The sequence below is a fragment of the Schistocerca americana genome, chromosome 1, assembly GCF_021461395.2.
Source record: "Schistocerca americana isolate TAMUIC-IGC-003095 chromosome 1, iqSchAmer2.1, whole genome shotgun sequence".
In the NCBI taxonomy this organism is placed as follows: domain Eukaryota; kingdom Metazoa; phylum Arthropoda; class Insecta; order Orthoptera; family Acrididae; genus Schistocerca; species Schistocerca americana.
In genome coordinates, this window is record NC_060119.1 from 21,409,119 (window position 1) to 21,428,912 (window position 19,794).

The 19,794-nt window shown below is 44.5% G+C and overlaps 1 protein-coding gene across 1 annotated transcript in view; it reads right to left on the bottom strand.

Moving 5' to 3' along the window:
- Window positions 1-4,520: 4,520 nt before the first annotated feature.
- Window positions 4,521-19,794, bottom strand: part of LOC124623139 — a 64,255-nt gene continuing 48,981 nt past the window's right edge. Inside the window, exon 2 of the mRNA XM_047148933.1 lies at window positions 4,521-4,622. Within this exon, the coding sequence (XP_047004889.1) occupies window positions 4,521-4,622 (102 nt within the window). The remainder of the gene's footprint in view (window positions 4,623-19,794) is intronic.

Here is a 19,794-nt window from a genome sequence, read left to right on the forward strand (position 1 = left end):
ACCGTCTCCATGAAGCTGGGCTACGGTCCCGCACACCGTTAGGCCGTCTTCCGCTCACGCCCCAACATCGTGCAGCCCGCCTCCAGTGGTGTCGCGACAGGCGTGAATGGAGGGACGAATGGAGACGTGTCGTCTTCAGCGATGAGAGTCGCTTCTGCCTTGGTGCCAATGATGGTCGTATGCGTGTTTGGCACCGTGCAGGTGAGCGCCACAATCAGGACTGCATACGACCGAGGCACACAGGGCCAACACCCGGCATCATGGTGTGGGGAGCGATCTCCTACACTGGCCGTACACCACTGGTGATCGTCGAGGGGACACTGAATAGTGCACGGTACATCCAAACCGTCATCGAACCCATCGTTCTACCATTCCTAGACCGGCAAGGGAACTTGCTGTTCCAACAGGACAATGCACGTCCGCATGTATCCCGTGCCACCCAACGTGCTCTAGAAGGTGTAAGTCAACTACCCTGGCCAGCAAGATCTCCGGATCTGTCCCCCATTGAGCATGTTTGGGACTGGATGAAGCGTCGTCTCACGTGGTCTGCACGTCCAGCACGAGCGCTGGTCCAACTGAGGCGCTAGGTGGATATGGCATGGCAAGCCGTTCCACAGGACTACATCCAGCATCTCTACGATCGTCTCCATGGGAGAATAGCAGCCTGCATTGCTGCGAAAGGTGGATATACACTGTACTAGTGCCGACATTGTGCATGCTCTGTTGCCTGTGTCTATGTGTCTGTGGTTCTGTCAGTGTGATCATGTGATGTATCTGACCCCAGGAATGTGTCAATAAAGTTTCCCCTTCCTGGGACAATGAATTCACGGTGTTCTTATTTCAATTTCCAGGAGTGTATATCCACGCAACGGTTGGTTCGGGACGTCATCACACCGCATCTTAAAGGGATTTTCTGGTCTAGACGTCTGATTTTGAACTCATTTTCAACATTTCATCTTGTTTTAGCTGCATTATAAAATTTTTTTGTCCGAAAATATCTGGAGGTTATTAAACAAAATGGCGCTGAAGATCGAATTGCACGCTGTGCATTGGTAGGCGGGTCCGTGGTTCAGGTAACTGAGTGGTCTAAAACAGACCAGACCAAAAATTATTAAAATTAAGAATGTAGATACGCTCAGAACTTCGGAAAAGTGAAACAATGTTATTTTTTCACAAAATGGCGGCAATTTGAAAAAAAGTAAAAAACATTTTTTGGCATTCAAATGCACAAAACAAATCGATATTCCGAAAATTGTTTAATTTTTAGGGGTTCAGAACATAGCCAGGTCACTTCTCTACAAAAATACACTATCTGATCACAAGTGTCCGGACACCTGGCTGAAAATGACTTATAAGTTCGTGGCGCCGTCCATCCGTAATGCTGGAATTCAATATGGTGTTGGCGGCCCACCCTTAGAAGGCATGCTGAAAGGTTTCTTGGGGAATGGCAGTCGATTCTCCACGGAGTGTTGCACTGACGAGAAGTATCGATGTCGATCGGTGAGGCCTGACACGAAGTCGGCGTTCCAAACCTTCCCAAAGGTGTTCTATAGGATTCAGGTCAGGACTCTGTGCAGGCCAGTCCCTTACAGCGATGTTACTGTCGTGTAACCACTCCGCCACAGGCCGTGCATCATGAACAGGTGCTCGATCGTGTTGAAAGATCCAATCGCCATCCCCGAACTGCACTTCAACAGTGGGAAGCAAGAAGGTGCTTAAAACATCAATGCAGGCCTGATCTGAGATAGTGCTATGCAAAACAACAAGGGTGCAAGCCCCCTCCATGAAAAACACGACCACACCATAACACCACCGCCTCCGAATTTTACTGTTTACGATGGCAGATGAGGTTCACCGGGCATTCGCCTTACCTACACCCTGTCATCGGATCGTCACATTAGTATTGGGGCTAGGCTGTTCTACCCCAAAGTACCGTTATCCAAGATGGCGGCGATGACGTCATCCAAGATGGCGGCGCTGACATCTTTTCCTCAGTTAGTCTTTTACTTTGTTTACTCTGTTAGTTAATGAGTTCACTTATTAGTAAGCAGGATTTTTGGTTAGTTGGTTATATAGTCAGATGATTTGTTTGATAATTAAAAGTTGTGTGGCCTCATGACCACGTAACAAACAAAACTTATTGGAATCTGCGGAAGAAATTAATATTTGGGTCAACACTCGTCTCTCTCAAACCCCACCCTATGGGGAGAGAGGGAGAATTTTAGTTTTAGCAAATCAAAATTTACGAAGCAACAAGTATTTTTTATTTATCCATAAGTATTGGAATAAGACAGGCACCAGTCCAAAGTACTGTTATCCGAGATGGCCCATTTTGGTGGGAAGTTTGAATTTTGGCGGGAAAGTGACACGCCCCCATTGTCCAGAAAAATGGAGCAAAGTTCAAATTCCAACATGATAATGCATCACACCCCATTTGCCTCTACTAAGCAAAGAAAATGGCGGGAAAAAAGTACTAGTCTTTATTATTTAACGAATTTGAAGCAGGTGTGTTCTCCACTGGGTCTGTACTTCATATTGTCGCCACCAGAGGGTGATGATGCAAGTACTGTTATTCAAGATGGCTGCACCCGGTGTATCCACAAGGAGCTGCAGAGCCCAACTGACTTAGTTCATATCGTCAGCACCAGAGGGCGACACCGCGGCGTCGAGTGATGACACAAGATGGTGTGCTTTCTTTCCCTCTCGCAGCGCGCCAGCGGCCCCCGAGTGCGAGACTGCTGACGTTACAGCTCCCCTGCCTGGACCTTTACGCTCACGTTGGACATGGTGTTCCGTAAATATTCTAATTAAACTAACACTCACATCGCGCATCTAATGTATTAATTACCCAAATACTTAATTCCATTTCACTTTTAATTTACGACGTCTATATTCATATAGGCAAGAAAAGTGGTTCACTATATTTCAACTACCTAGTTTCAACTACTTTTCAAGGTCCAGACTGCCACCTCTTCCTAGGAAACGGCGCCCAGTTTGAATTCTGGCAGTAAAGAAAGGTCTCTTTGGCTTTCGCTACCAACCTAAGAAAACTGTTGCAAACGAAGCTCACCACCACAAACCTAACCCTGCAAGGGCGCAGCCTCTTCCTAGGGGTTGCTGGAAAAAGGACTCAGCCTGCTCTAGGCTGATGGAGAGAGGAAGGAGTCTACTTTATTTATTTGGGAGCAATTTATTTAGGGATGGAGTATATGTATCACGGAACACACGCCCTGACATGCCCCACAGCATAAAGACGTGCAAACTACTCCTACATAACTCATGTGTAAGGCACTACGCACACGATTGCTACTTGTAAACTGTCAAAAATAACGCCCTGCACAGCCTACAGACATGGGAACCACTCGCAAATAATGCAATACATTTACGTCCAAATAGCCAAACAAGTCGTAAATTGCCAAAATAATAATCCTTCTAAAAGACTCTGCTTGCTAATCGTCAACTGTCGAAATCATACACCAGCCTTTATTTAAACAGTTAGAGGCAGCACCACCACCCAGTGTATTCGCCTCTGTGTCCAGAGCCCAACTGACTTTGTTCACATCCATGCCACTAGAGGACGCTGTAGTGACGTCAGGTGATGATGCAAGTACCGTAATCCAAGATGGCGCCACCTAGTGGGTTCACCACGAGCTCCAGAGCCCAACTCGCTCAGTTCATATCGTCGCCACCAGAGAGCGCTACCGTTACGTCAGGTGATAGTGCAAGTACAGTTATCCATGATGGAGTCAAACAGCGTGTTCTCCACGAGGTCTAGCACCCAGTACCACCAGCAGAGGAAGCTCTCATCTGTTTCGTGACGTAAACCAAGATGTTGGGGGTAAAAGGTGGGAAAACGACTCTGGACACAAGTCTTTATTTTGCAGGCAGTGTCTCCACCACGAGATCTAGACTCCAACAGGCCTAGTGCACAATACTGCCACCAGATAGCACTGTCATCCATCTTGTGACATAATCCAAGATGGTGAGGGAAAATGGTGGGAAAACGACTCAGTCTGCTTTGGGCTGCTGGGGAGAGTGGGCATGGAGTGCGCTCTACTTATTTTGGAACAACTTATTTAGGGATTGAGTATATCCATCACACTGATACAAAAAATCAACCCTAATATGCCTGCGGCCATGATGACAGTTCACAGACACATAATTTCAGTACACAATAGGTAACTGCTCCTAACTAATTCTTCAGACTCAAGTGTAGATACACTCAGTACTCATAAACTGCCCAAATAGTGCATAGCACGGCCTACAGACCCGCTCGCGAAATAATGCAATCAACGAGCGCATGCACAGTCCACCGCCCCCTGTCCAGTAGAGTACAGAGCAGGTAGTGGTAAGTGACGCATCCCTCATATGTCAAACCGTGCACAGACCACAGCTAGACTTCCGCAAGCATGAGGTGACGGCACCCCATTCATACGTAACACCTGAGAAATTCTATCGCTAGACACCGATGATGATGCGACCAGACATATGGCCCACACGGTCATCTGCTGTCAAAGCACTCAGAGACGTCCATTTAGGGCTGCGCACGCCGCAACCCCCGCAGAGTGGGGTGGCTGCAGCTGGGTCCCGTGCGCTCGGTCACAGTCCTCGAGCCGGTGTCGCTGAACACCAGTGAAAGTTGTATACCTGTATACAGTCACTGTTATACTGATGTCATAGCATTCCAAAGCGTGTTCATGCCAGTCTCATATTCGAGGCATCTCCAGGCACCACCTGTCTTTACCACTGAAGGCAGAATAGCACAGAGAGTGTTGACACGCGTTCAGCCGCGTGTACCCGCCCCCAGCGTGACTGACACCTCGCCATTTCAAACATTCTCATTGTTATTCTTACATCACATGGCTACGTGAAAAAAAAAATCAGCCAAGTCCCGCTCTTTGTAATTTTATAGTGCCCCAGAAATAGTTTTCTTGTTGTCTCATCTTGCATGCGCGAAAATTCCTACCCTAACAGAATCTGTTTATGAAAATATCGCCGAATCCAGTCTTCCTCCCAGATATAACGTGATGGCCTTCCTGCTCTCAACATATGCAAATGTTCTCACCGCTCCTACAGCCCATCACAATCAATCTAGCATTCTGATTCGCTCTTATCGAATTTACCAGTCGAATTACTAACGCCGCCGGTATCAAAGCACCATCCATCTTTACTTTCCGGGGCGTTCTATGGTTATTTTGCACAGATTGCTAAATTGCATCGACAGTTCCCTCAATCTATACGTCCCCAACCTGTTCTTTCTACAGACGCTACACTCACACGTAATGAACCATTTGACACTGATCACCATTTTGCACCGACAACTAAACATTCCAAAGTTGTCTACAGGTCATCAGATACATTCGAGACCGCAAGAATATTGGAGTGTCAAACCAATCTCTAACGCAGGAAAGTATCACCGCCTACTGTATCGATGTAGTAAACATACAGTTCATATCCCCCACGACATAAAATCATCCTTTTTACATCAGCGGACCGAAGTCGCTCTCAGAACTCGTCAACAAATTCGGTATAGACGCATTACTGTTTCCACTTTCCTGCTCGCATTTCTACAGACATCTCCAGACTCAGCGATTACAACAACACCCATATTTTCACCATAATATTATACAATTTTCGCCGTACTTCTCTATATCAAGCACTAGGCAGCACCCTACAGATCGCTAATGCAACATAATGAACAAGATATAGACTGTATATTATTTCTCCACAAACACCAGACTTCAGTGGGGTGCAGCGTGGTGTAAACCATTTACTAACTAGAAACAAATAGAGTAAACCGATGTTTGCACTATCGAATACCGAGTCGGTGATGTCACAGATTCCAGATGATCAGTATCGTTTACAAACCAACTATAGTCTTTCCCACGTCTAGAGAACAGGCAAACATGTGTCCAACACACCACAATCGATCTTCCCTCAACTAAATAAAGGAGCAAAATGTGCAGAACCAGTCGACCGAACAATTTACATGAGAGGCAATAACGCACCACAGCAAACACTCCATCTTCTCAAAATTCCACTTGATCACGAAATCAGCCCATCACATACTGAGCATTAGTTCGCTATTCGGTCGTCTAGAGGATGGTAAAGTTAACGCTGATACATTACTACACTCCAACAGGCCTCTGCATTCGGAAGACCGCTACCGTTAACATGGGAACGCGAATCAATACCAGCACAGACTTTGATTACACGGACACATCCTAGAAAACCCCTCACATATATCTTCTATCATTATATTTACAATTAAATGTTACGATCGCAGTCTCAACTGAACGGAATTTGGCAATGAGCGAAGTACCAAAAATACACTCTGATGACCGCTGTGGCTCTTGAAAAACCTGTACCTTCCTCACGACTAGACATACACTTCCCTTCACTATCACAGTACTTCAAGTCAAATCCATACCCTCCCTAGAACTGCACATAGACATTTCCTTCACACAAACACATATACTTTATAAACCTGATGCTCAAATGCTAACATATCACACACCCATCACTAATACTAAGTATAATATTACGTCTTCAATATCTGGATGCATACGATACCAAATAATACTCACCGAAAATCAACGATGGGTGTGCATGTCTCTTACATTCTTCCTGCGAGTCATACCACCGTGTCATAGACGTAATCCAGCAGATGTTAAAGAAAAAACCCCGATCCCAACAACTACTGCATGTCACTCTCACGAGCGCTCTTGGTTCTACGGGTGCACTGTGATGGTGATTGTAGAAATGTGTGTGTTAAGAGCCAACGATGCAACCTCGTGATAAACTCAATGAACTTTGAAAGTGATTCGGCTAAGGAACGTGGTATGCAAGCGCTATTTGCAACTCCATCACACCACACCCAACTAGATAATTCATTAGTTGTTGCAACACATTCTATCTCGAGACCATACCAGAGGTTCCACAATATATCCACTGAGTTATAGGCGATGACAGACATTAGTAGTAGATGATGTGCTGATTGAGGTCATAAGAAGAAAAATATACTCTAACTTCTCAGATCTCTAGCATTACACTATATGTTAGAAATTACGTCCATTCAAACACATACTTGCATAGGCTCAAACCAACAAGTCAATCATATTCCACGCACTCTCATATCTCTAAATGAGTCGCCTTCCTCGAACCTGTCTGCTACAGTAAAATTAGAGCCAGGTTTTGATCACACCCTACACATCTTGCAGTCGCACCCATTTCTACAGTTTTCCACGAGTGCTAGTTCCAATTTAAGTCGGAGAAAGACATATCCAACACCTTCTGCAACCCGTGTAGAAACAGATCGAGCTGAGTTACTGCAACAGGACCGTGTTTTGAGCATTCAGTGGAAATGCGTGCAATGTGGTACGTCCCCAAACTAGATACAGTACTACAGATCCCCAACATGCTATCTTCGTTATTCTATACCCATCCCAACATAGAAAAATTACGAACTATAGAAGTTCATCCTATTTACAACTCACCTAGGCGTCGATGCAGGCGCAATGTCGTCTAGGCATCCAGTGCGAAGAAAGAGATTTCACAAAACTTCCCCAGAATAGCGTAGCATGCAGCCATCCAGGCATTCCTAACAGTTCACCCAGTCCGACACCTCAAACTACAGCTGCCTATGTGGACACGATCATATTAAATATACAGACACTGCATAGAGCACTTTAAAGTCTCATCACCTATACTCTAGGCGAATTAACGTATGAGACGCTCCCTTTGGTCCCGATTCAAATACTGTCTTCTAACACGCTTTTGTACATTGCCAAACATTTCGTTTTTTGCCACGACTTTGAGGTCTGTATCAGATTCTAAACTGACATTAAGAAGCTCTGATCCACGACCTCTCACAGAAAACTAGACATCGCATGGTGTAAATCATATTCTTACGGCAGATAGCATAACACTGGATGATTTTTAAATAAAACACAGATACAACATAAGGAAACTAGAAGAGTTTGGCAGCATTTTGAAGAGTTTCCAAACTACCGTCCGAAAGTGATTGACGACCTCTACATTTACACTCATATGTTACACTGATGGAATAGATGCTGGCTCCGCATTCCATTTCGAGTTATTCCTAATTTTGCACTCATGTACACGATCGCTGTTTAGCTGTAAGCAACCCCCAGAAGTTGTCACCCATCCACAAAACTTCTTCCCCAACTCAAACAAGCCATGTCACTCAATCATTTTGTGGTAACCAATGCATGGAAGTGATAGAAAAGACACCGCCGATGTACTGTAATATTAAGTAACACACTTGATAGCGCGAAGAATTTTACATTAACTCCAACACGAGCCAATCATGTGACAGCATGTTTCCCCAATTTCATTCTCATAGCTAAACAATCCCTTCTCTACTTTGCGAGTATCATTACGAACATGGATAGATGACCTCTCAGCACGCCCATTCACAGTTAATTCTCGAACACATAAATCATCAAAGTATACCAGATGGCGCTCTACATATTTCTAAGACCTCGAGCATAGTACTTAATTTACGATCCATCTCTCTGCGTATGAGACACACAGAGCATTCTCGCCATCTTAGGGTAAAAGACCATCCTCACACAGTCACTGACCAACCCGCCTGCAGCACCGTCATCAAATTAATATGCAACCGATCAGAAGAAGACTGCTGCACTCCACGCCTCGTGAATGAATAGAGCTTTCCGAGTCCTAACCCGTCCAAGTGCATGAGATGTCTCGAGCTGTGACCAAGTCAAGGAGCTTAGCACTCCTTATCGATGTATATTAACAGATTTGAAAGTGCCGTGATGTAACAGCATACAGTTAACAAGAAAAAGAAGCGACTGATTTTTATACGCGATCGAGTTCCAGACGAATGGAGTTCCACACATTTTAGCTTATCGAATCGTAAAACGAAAAAACTACGTCCGTAAAACATTTGCTTTGCATGATATGAGCACAATATAGCTTTGCGGAGACGTATAGCGTTCACTGCTCACATCCGATCACAGTTCAGAATTTATACGCTGCATGCATCAGGCCTATATAAAATGATCTTTAATAGCGGGGGATACCTCCATCAAGGAAACAGATAAACGCACAGCAGCAGCTTCCGACATGTGAAAATTACAAGTGATTCCATCACTAACTCTGTAAACAGCACATCTGTTGGGCAAATGTGTACACGGGGATTGCAGTGCCTCACAAGCCCCTACTGCTAACTTAGTTATGACGCTGAAATCTCGATTTTACACCAACGATGCCACAGGAGGGGTCACATAAATCAAAGTTCGTTTAGATGAATGTGTCGAGTTTTATCACACATGAGACAGAAGTCGTCTTATGACTGACAGGTTTATCATTAACGATCGCAAGTAGGCAGTGCTTTAAAGCACATACAGAATATGTAGCTGTATATGAGTAGAAAGCCATCCATGTCACGTGACTGATGCATCTGGACAGAACACTGGAAAAAAAGTGATCTACAGCAACTTCTCCTTCTCTAGAATGAATCAGGCTGCCATTAAATCGCACCCGTCCACTCTCTGTTATCCTTTAGCGCAGATGCAGGTAAGTGTAGAGGTGAATGGATCTCTATCATCCTGAAAAGCATCGAATACAGTAGTCAACTCGCGTGTATCACTGGTACCTGAACACACATACAGTATAGCACTGCCTCAACGGAAAAAAATTATCTTCCTCCCTCATTCCCCTCATCTCGATGTCATCATTTTCCCGGATTCCTCTTGTTCCCATGTAGAAATTTTTCGGCGCGAACGAAAAGATACAAGAGAACTTCCTCAATTTCCCTACATTTCGGTGTATATTCGGACAATTCATGGCTGTGCTCTCGTCATTTTCCGCAATTCTATCGATTTTATGTCTGATCGCACTCTATGTTCTCAAATTGTTGCATGTAAATGTAGCACAGTTACCAACACCTAGCCCAAATGCACTGATCGGGGCGGGGTGGCGGGGGCGGGGGGGGGGTGTAATATAGCACCGTACTCGACTGTAGCCAGTCACCTCCACATTCAGATCAGAGAGCGTTTGCTGTTATTTCCACTAGAACACACAGGAGGCTAACGGCAGCCCCTGCGAAGTGGCGCGGCCGACACCTGTCAAACCGCACACCGACGCCCGTTAAGGTCGTGCACACGTGAGGTGGTGGCGCCCCTTCCATACTCGACACCTGAGAAATTCCTCGTCAAATACGTTATCACCTAAGCGCCGAACGTAGGTGAAAGTTGCCTCTACTTTCGAGTAAACAGCTACTATTATACTGACATTACAGGACTCCAAGAAGCACTCACGCAGCCCACATATGCGAGACACCTCCGGGCAGCACTTGTCTTTACCGTTGATGACAGAATAGCACAGGTTGCTTTCCCCCTCACTACCGGAACATACGAGCTGCATCCAGCCGTGCGTACCAGCCCCAGCATGACTGACACCTCGCCGCATAATGTCCGCATGGTGACTGGCAATCTAAAAGGTTCTCAATGTTATTCAGACGTCACATGGCTTTGTAAAAAATGAGAACCAAGTCGACCTCGTCGAAATTGTATAGTGTCCAAGAAATAGTTAACACTCGCTTTCTTGATGTCTCAGCTAATATGCATAGAAATTCTTGCCCTAACAGAACCTGTTTACGAAAATAGCGCAGAATAACGTCGAATGCACTCTTCCTCGCGGACCTAACTTGGTACCCTGTCCATGACGTGTTACCCTTCCTGCTTTCAACAAACACAAACGTTCCCTCCGCTATATAGAGGCTCCTATATCCCAGCACAAAGGCTGTGAATGAATCGCGCATTATCGAATTTACCTATCGAACTACTGATGCCGCAGGTATCGAAGCACCATCAACCTTTTCTTTCTGGGACTTTCAGCGGTAAAATTATTTTCCTCAGATGGATAAATTGCATTGACAGTTAAAACAGCAAAGTTGTCTACATATTATCAAATACATACCACACTCACAAGGATATAAGGAAGCCAGGATCATATTTATCACAGTAGACCTGAGTTTGCATTCGAATGTGGATCCACTGAGCGTTATATCCGGAGTGATGTTGAGATTCGGATCCACAATATGCCATACACGTGCAATGTACAAAGTGGTGTTGGGATGTAGATCCACAATATACCACATCTGAGTTAGCATTCGAGTGTGGATCTCCCACGACAATATATCCGGACCTATGTTCGGAGGCGGATCCACCATATGCTACATCTGCGATAGAGGTCGCAGGTGGACAAACCACGCGTTACTTCCGGAGACGTATTCTATGTTCGAAGTTTGGTCCACCAGCGTAGGAGTCTGGGTCCTGGGAGCCATCCATGAGGCATGCATATACACTGACGTACAGAAAACAGAGCAAACGCTCTCCAAATGTGGAGGTGACTGGATACAGTCGAGTACAGTGCTATAATTACGCCTCCCAAGCAGTGCATTAGGTTAGATGTTGGCAGCTGTGCCACATTTACAGGCAATTTTAGAACACATGGTTATGTTATGATCGCATGGATACAACTGACATAAAATCGATAGAATCGCGAAAAATGATAAGGGAATAGGTATAAAGTGACAGAATATACACCGAAATGCGGGGAAATTGAGGAAGTACTTACGTATCTTCTGGTTCGGGCCGAACAATTTCTACATGGAAACAAGTATGCGACAAGAAGAAGAATCGGAGAAACCGTCGACATTGAAACGAAGGGAATCAGGGAGGCAGTCAATTTTTTTCCGTCGAGGCAGCAATATACTGTATGACTATTGAGGTATCAGTGATACACGCGAGTTGACTACTGTATTTGATGCTTTTCACGAGGACGGAGGAGCATTCATCTCTAAACTTACTTGCATCTGCGTTAAAGGACGACAGAGAGTGGATGGGGTGATCGATAGAGATGGAGCTGTGACGAGGTATGATTTTATGGTTGACTGATGTATTCTAGAGAAGAAGAAGTTGCTGCGGGTCAGTTTTTCCACTGTTCTGTCCGGATGCATCAGTCGCATGACATAGCCCGCGTTCTACTCATATACAGCCACATGGTCTGTATGTGGTTTACAGCACTGTCTACTTGCGATCGTTGACGGTAAACCTGTCGGTCATCATAGGACTTGCATCTCATGTGTGATGAAACTTGGCACATTCCTCTAAACGAACTTTGATTTATGCGATGTAATCCATCCCCCCTGTCGCATCTCGGATGTAAAATCGAGTCTTCAGCTTCATAACTAAGTTAGCGGTAGGAGCTTCAGGGGTGCTGCAATCTCCTGTCTACACATCTGCCCGACAGATGTGCTGTTTACAGAGTTAGTGACGGAATGACTTGTAATTTTCCCATGTCGGACGCTGCTGCTATGTATTTATCTGTTTTCTTGCAGGAGGTATCCCCCCACTACTAACAGTCATTTTATATAGGCCTGATGCACGCAGCGTATAATTTCTGAACCGTGATCGGATGTGGACAGTGGACACTATACGTCTCCGGAAAGCTATATTGTACTCGTATCATGCAGAGCAAATGTTTATGGAAGTAGTTTTTTCGTTTTACGGTTCGATAACATAGTTAATAGTGGAGAAACCGGGAAGAAGGATGTATGTCATGCGCTTGAAATATATTTATCACAATGCAGTATGAACAACGCTACATTCCAAATTCAGGCGATCTAACATTATAGCCCGTTTTGGAAGTGCAGAACGTTGTAGCCTGAGGAGTGCGTGTGTTTATGTTCTCTCTTACCAGATCCTAGACTCTAGAACAATACTTTAGAGATGATAGCTTAGTTGATTTACGTAAAGATGCGTCGAACTCCAACCATCTGGAGCTCCATCGCGCATAAAAATCATTCGTTTCTTGTTCTTCTTAACTGTTTGCTATTACGTCACGCCGCTTTGAGCTCTGTTACTATACATCGATAAGGAGTGCTGAGCTCCTCCACATGGGCGCATCTCTAGACGGGTGAGGACTCGGAAAGCTCCATTCATACACAGTCATCTATCCACGTTCACAATGATACTCGCAAAGTGGAGAAGGGTTGGTTTAGCTATGATACCGAAATTGGGGAAACATGCTGTCACATCATTGGCCGGTGTTGAAGTTACCGTAAAATTGCTAAAATTGTTTGCGCTATCAACTGTGATGGTTATTATTAGAGTACATCGATGGTGTCTTTCCGATCCCATCCGAGCACTGGCACGCTGTTGGTTACCACATGATGATTGACTGACAGTGCTTGTTTGAGTTCAGGAATGAGTTTAGTGGATGGGTGAAACCTTCTGGGGATTGCTATCAGCGAAACAGTGATTGCCTACATGACGGCATATGAGGAAACGGTCGAAACAGAACGTAGCATTATCACCTATTCTGTCAGTGTGAGATACGAGTCTAAATGTAGAGCTCGTGAATGACCTTCGGACTGGAGACCTATGACAACGCTGTAAAACTCTACCTGTATGCTTATGTTGCAACTGTCTTTTATTTAAAATGAGCCATTGTGTGGCATGTTATGCTATCCGCGGTAAGAATATTATTTACACCGTGCTACGCCTAGTTTCCTGCAAATGGATTAGAACATCTTAATCTCAGTTTAGAACCTGGCACAGGCCTAAAAGTCATGGCAGGAAAATGAAATGTTTGGCATTATACAAAAGCGTGTTAGAAAACAGTGTTTCAAACAACTAAAAAGAACCTGAGGGAGCGTCTCTTGCGACTTAGTATAGTCTGTAGGGTTATGATCATTCGCCTAGCTGATCAAACTTTAAAGTGGCCTCTGCAGTGCTTGTATATTTAATAGGATTGTGCCAAACAGATAGCAGTAGCAGTTTGACAGGACTGGGTGACCCGTTAGGAATGCTATTCTGGGAAGCATTGTGACAAATCTCTCTCTGCGCTAGATCCACATCACAGCTATGTGCCATTGCGTGAGCAATGGCGCCTAGGAGACATATATCAGGTGAAGTTAGTAGAGCTTTAATAGTTGGTAATTTTCTCTATTTGGGGGGGGGGGGGGGGGAGAGAATAACTATGATAGTATGTTGGGCTGATAGATTTGAATGGACGCGGATCTGTAATACTTGTATGTACAGTAGTTTGGGGATGCACCACAATGCGCATATTTTCACCGAATGGTCAAAACATGCTCCTGTCGCACTAACTCAGGTCGCTATGTTTCTACAAGGGTTGTAAGAGGTGGTGAATATGGCTTTCTACGACTTCTGCTCAGTTCCGACTTAAAATGGAACAATCACATGCGCAAAGCTGTAGAAATGGGATCTGTTGCAAGATGCGTAGGGACTGACTAAAACCAGGTTGTAATTTTACTGTAGCAGATGGGTTTGAAGAAGATGACTTGTTGCAAGGTGTGTGAGTGCCGGAAATATGACTGAGTAGTCGTTGTAATCATTAAATGAATTGTCAATAGGAGACAATGCAGGTATGCGCTTGAATGGAAAGACCTGATTCCAAATCATGGACATCATTTCTAGCGGATAGCGTAACACTATAGATCTGAGAAGCTGGTGTACATTTTCTTATCACCTCAATCAGCACGTCATCTACTACTACTACTGTTTGTGTTCCTTCTTAATCAGTCACCGCCTATAAGTCGGTGGATATACAGGGTGGTCCATTGATAGTGACCGGGCCAAACATCTCATGGAATAAGCATCAAACGAAAAAACTACAAAGAATGAAACTCGTCTAGCTTGAAGGGCGAAACCAGATGGCGCTATGGTTGGCCCGCTAGATGGCGCCGCCGTAGGTCAAACGGATATCAACTGCGTTTATTTAAATGGGAACCCGCATTTTTTATTACATATTCGTGTAGTATGTAACCAAATATGAATGTTTTAGTTGGACCACTTTTTCGCTTTGTGATAGATGGCGCTGTCATAGTCACAAACGTGTAAGTACGTAGTATCACGTAACACTCCACCAGTGTGGACGGTATTTGCTTCGTGGTACATTACCCGTGTTAAAATGGACCCTTTACCAATTGCGGAAAAGGTCGATATCGTGATGATGTATGGCTATTGTGATCAAAATGCCCAACGGGCATGTGCTATGTATGCTGCTTGGTATCCTGGACGACACCATCCAAGTGTCCGGACCGTTCGCCAGATAGTTACGTTATTTAAGGAAACAGGAAGTGTTCAGCCACATGTGAAGCGTCTACCACGACCTGCAACAAATGATGATGGCCAAGTAGGTGTTTAGCTGCTGTCGCGCCTAATCCGCACATCAGTAGCCGACAAATTGCGCCAGAATCGGGAATCTCGAAAACGTCGGTGTTGAGAATGCTACATCAACAACGATTGCACCCATATCATATCTCTATGCACCAGGAATTGCATGGCGACGACTTTGAACGTCATGCACAGTTCTGCCACTGGGCCCAAGAGAAATTATGGGACGATGACAGATTTTTTGTACGCGTTCTATTTAGCGACGAAGCGTCAATCACCAACAGCGGTAACGTAAACCGGCATAATATGCATTATTGGGCAATGGAAAATCCACGATGGCTGCGACAAGTGGAACATCAGCGACCTTGGCGGGTTAATGTATGGTGCGACATTATGGGAGGAAGGATAATTGGCCCCCATTTTATCGATGGCAATCTAAATGGTGCAATGTATGCTGATTTCCTACATCATGTTCTACCGATGTTACTACAAGATGTTTCACTGCATGACAGAATGGCGACGTATTTCCGACATGACAGAGGTTCGGCACATAGCTCGTGTGCGGTTGAAGCGGTATTGAATAGCATATTTCATGACAGGTGGATTGGTCGTCGAAGCACCATACCATGGCCCGCACGTTCACCGGATCTGACATCCCCGGATTTCTACCTGTGGGGAAAGTTGAAGGATATTTGCCATCGTCATCCACTGATAACGCCTGACAACATGCGTCAGCGCATTATCAATCCATGTGCGAACATTATGGAAGGCGAACCACTCGCTGTTGAGAGCAATGTCGTTACACTTATTGCCAAATGCACTGAGGTTGACGGACATCATTTTGAGCATTTATTGCATTAATGTGGTATTTACAGGTAATCACGCTGTAACAGCATGCGTTCTCAGAAATAATAAGTTCACAAAGGTACATGTATCATATTGGAACAACCGAAATAAAATGTTCAAATGTGCCTACGTTCTGTATTTTAATTTAAGAAGCCTACCTGTTACCAACTGTTCGTCTAAGATTGTGAGCCATATGTTTGTGACTATTACAGCGCCATCTATCACAATGTGAAAAAAGTAGTCCAACTAAAACATTGATATTTCCTTATGTACTACACGACTATGTAATAAAAATGGGGTTCCTATTTTAAAAAAACGCAGTTGATATCCGCCATCTAGCGGGGCAACCATAGCGCCATCTAGTTTCCCCCTTCAAGGTAGACGAGTTTCGTTATTTGTAGTTTTTTCGTTTGACACTTATTTCGTGTGATATTTTGACCAGTCACGATCAATGGACCACTCTGTATAGTGGAACCTCTGATATGGTATCGAGACAGAATGCGCTAGAAATACTATAGAATTATCTAGTTGGGGTGGTGTGAGGGAGTCGCAAATGAAGCTTACATACCACGTTCCTTAGCCGAATCACTTTCAAAATGCGGTAATTTTACTGCGAGGTTGCATCGTGGGCTATGGGTTGGTCTGATAATACGGTCACGGTCACGGTATTTTTCCAGAAAAAAACCACCTCATTCAGACGTAATGTCGTACCTCGATTCGTAAAGTGGGTATAGCATTTAACATGGATACTTGTGTGCAGCTGTAGACCCAAGACCGCGTGTGACGGTAATATACAGTAGTTGTTGCGATCGGGTTTTTTTACCATCTGGCCGATTACGTCTCTCTTTCTAAGACACAGTGGTAACATTCGCAAGAAAAACCTAAGAGACATGCCCACCCATCGTTGATTTTCGCTCAGTATTATTTTGCATTGTGTGGAATCATTTATTGGCCAAGTGGGGGGTACAGGATATGTTGGCATTTGAACATTAGACTTATAATGTACGTGTTTGCGTTCCGACATGTGTAAAGGAAATGACTATGTCCAGTCGTAAGAAAGGTACAGATATTTCCATTTCCAGAGCGACAGCCTTCAGCAGGATACTACGCTCATTGTCGAATCCCGTTCAGTTGACACCACGATCATAGCGTTTATATGTAAGTACAGGGATAAAATATATATGTGATCGATTTCTTAGGATGATTGATTCTACCTGTGTGTGCTCGGCCTGCAGCGCCAGACACCTGCGAGTGAATGATCCATGTTTCTAGTTAACGGCAGCAGCCAGCCGAATGCAGAGGCGTGTTGGAGTGTAGGAATGTATGTGAGTTAACTTTCGCCTCCTCTAGACGACCGAATAGCGATCTAATACTCAGTATGTGTTGCGCGGCTTTCGTGATGAAATGGAAATTTGAGAATATTGTTTATGGAGGTGAATTTGCGCCGTATCGTTATTCCACCCATGTAAATTGTTCAGTTGACTGCTTCTGCACATTTCGCGCCTTTATTTAGTTGAGAGAAGATCGTTTGTGGTGTATATATCTAGCATGTGAAAGACGTGTTTGCCAGTTCTCTGGACATCAGAAACACCTTAGTTGACCTTGTAAATTATAGTGATGATTTCGAATCTGCTACATTACCGACATTGGTATTCGAGAGTGGAAATATCAGTTTCCTCTATTTGTTTCTACTTACTCAGTAGTTTACTGCACACTGCACTTCGCTAAAGTTTGGCGTTTGTAGAGAAATAATTTCCAGTCTATATCTTGGGAATTGTGTTGCGCTAGCGATCGGTAGGATACAGCCTAGTGCCTGATATGGAGAAGCAGCGCGAAAATGGCATAATGTTATGGCGACCCAGGCGAAAATACATGTGTTCTTGTAATCCCCGAATCTAGGGATGTGTGTAGAAAAGCGGACAAGGAAGGAAGCAGGTTCGGAGCAGAAATAGTAGTGCATTTGTGCCGAGGGGAAACAATCCCGAATTTGCAGAACAGTTCTGAGAGTGACTTCGGTCCGCTGAGGGTGCTCTGATGTAAAAGGGGTGATTTCATATGGCGGAGGATGTGAATTGTATGTTTACTACATCGATACGGGTACTCGTTGATATATTGCTGGGTTGGAGATCGGTTTAACGCTCTAATATTCGAGCTCCTGCCCTCAGTGGGAGAGCAGTGTAATTGAGTAACAGTCTTTCTGTATTTGACGATATGTATGACACTTTGTGAGGTTTAATTGGCGGCGCAATATAGTTATCACAGTAAAATAATTTATTGTGGCTGAATGTCACGACTGTAGAAAGAAAGAAAAGGCTAACAGTGCTTCCCTAGGACTGAGGAGCATTGTGACATATAGCCGATGTGAGTGTAGGCGTACAATAATTTTTTCGGGTGTTGTACAGATATAAAAGCTAACTGCACTATTTGTGTACATCTACTTACATACTCCGCAATCCACCATACGGTGCGTGGCGGAGGGTACCTCGAACCACAACTAGAATCTTCTCTCCCTGTTCCACTCCCAAACATAACGAGGGAAAAATGACCGCCTATATGCCTATGTACGAGCCCTAATCTCTCTTATGTTATCTTGGTGGTCTTTCCGTGAAATGTAAGTTGACGGCAGTAAAATGTATATATATTGTATTGTAAAGTTACTGTGGCTTACTCTGTGTAAAATGTGTATATATTGCATTATAAAGGTACTATGGTTTACGTTATGGTGCTTCGATACCTGCGGCATCAGTAAATCGGTGGGTAAATTCGATAAGAGCCAATCATAATGCTCGATTCATTCGCATCATTTGTGCTGGGATATATGAGCCTCTACATAGTGGAGGGAACGTTTGTGTGTGTTGAAAGCAAGAAGGGTAACATGTGATGGACGGGGTACCACGTTAGATCCTCGAGGAAGAGTGCATTCGATATTATTCTGCGCTATTTTCGTAAACAGGTTCTGTTAGGGCAAGAATTTCTGTGCATACAAGCTGAGACATCAAGAAAGCGAGCGTTAACTATTTCTGGGACACTATACAATTTCGACGAGGTCGACTTGGTTCTTATTTTTTACAAAGCCATGTGACGTCTGAATAACATTGAGAACCTTTTAGATGGCGGGTCACCATGCAGACATTATGCGGCAAGGTGTCAGTCATGCTGGTGCTGGTATGCACGGCTGGATGCAACTCGTATGTTCCGGTAGAATCGCTAGGGGGAAAGCAAACTGTGCTATTCTGTCATCAACAGTAAAGACAAGTGCTCCCCAGAGGTGTCTCACATATGAAGGCTGTGTGAGTACTTCTTGGAGTTCTGTGATGTCAGTATAACAGTGGCTGTATACAAGAAAATATAGGCAACTTCCACCTGCGTTCAGCACCTAGGTGATCACGTATTACGTGAGGAATTTCTCAGGTGTCAAGTATGAAAAGAGCACCACCACCTCATGTGTGCGGGACCTTAATGGGTGTCTGTGTGTGGTTTGACGACTGACGGCTTCGTTACTTCGCAGCGGTTGCCGTCAACCTCCGGTGTATTCTAGTGGGCAGGGGGTGGTGGAGGGTGCTTGCGCGCATCTGTGGGATTACTTTGCGAGCAGGTCTGTAGGCTGCACTATGTGTTATTTCGACAGCTTACAATTTCGTGTCTGCACATCAGTGTACTGAATTAATTAGGAGTTGTGGAACACTTTTTGTATAGCATGATCTGTGACATCCGTATATGCGTCACACACACACACACACACACACACACACAC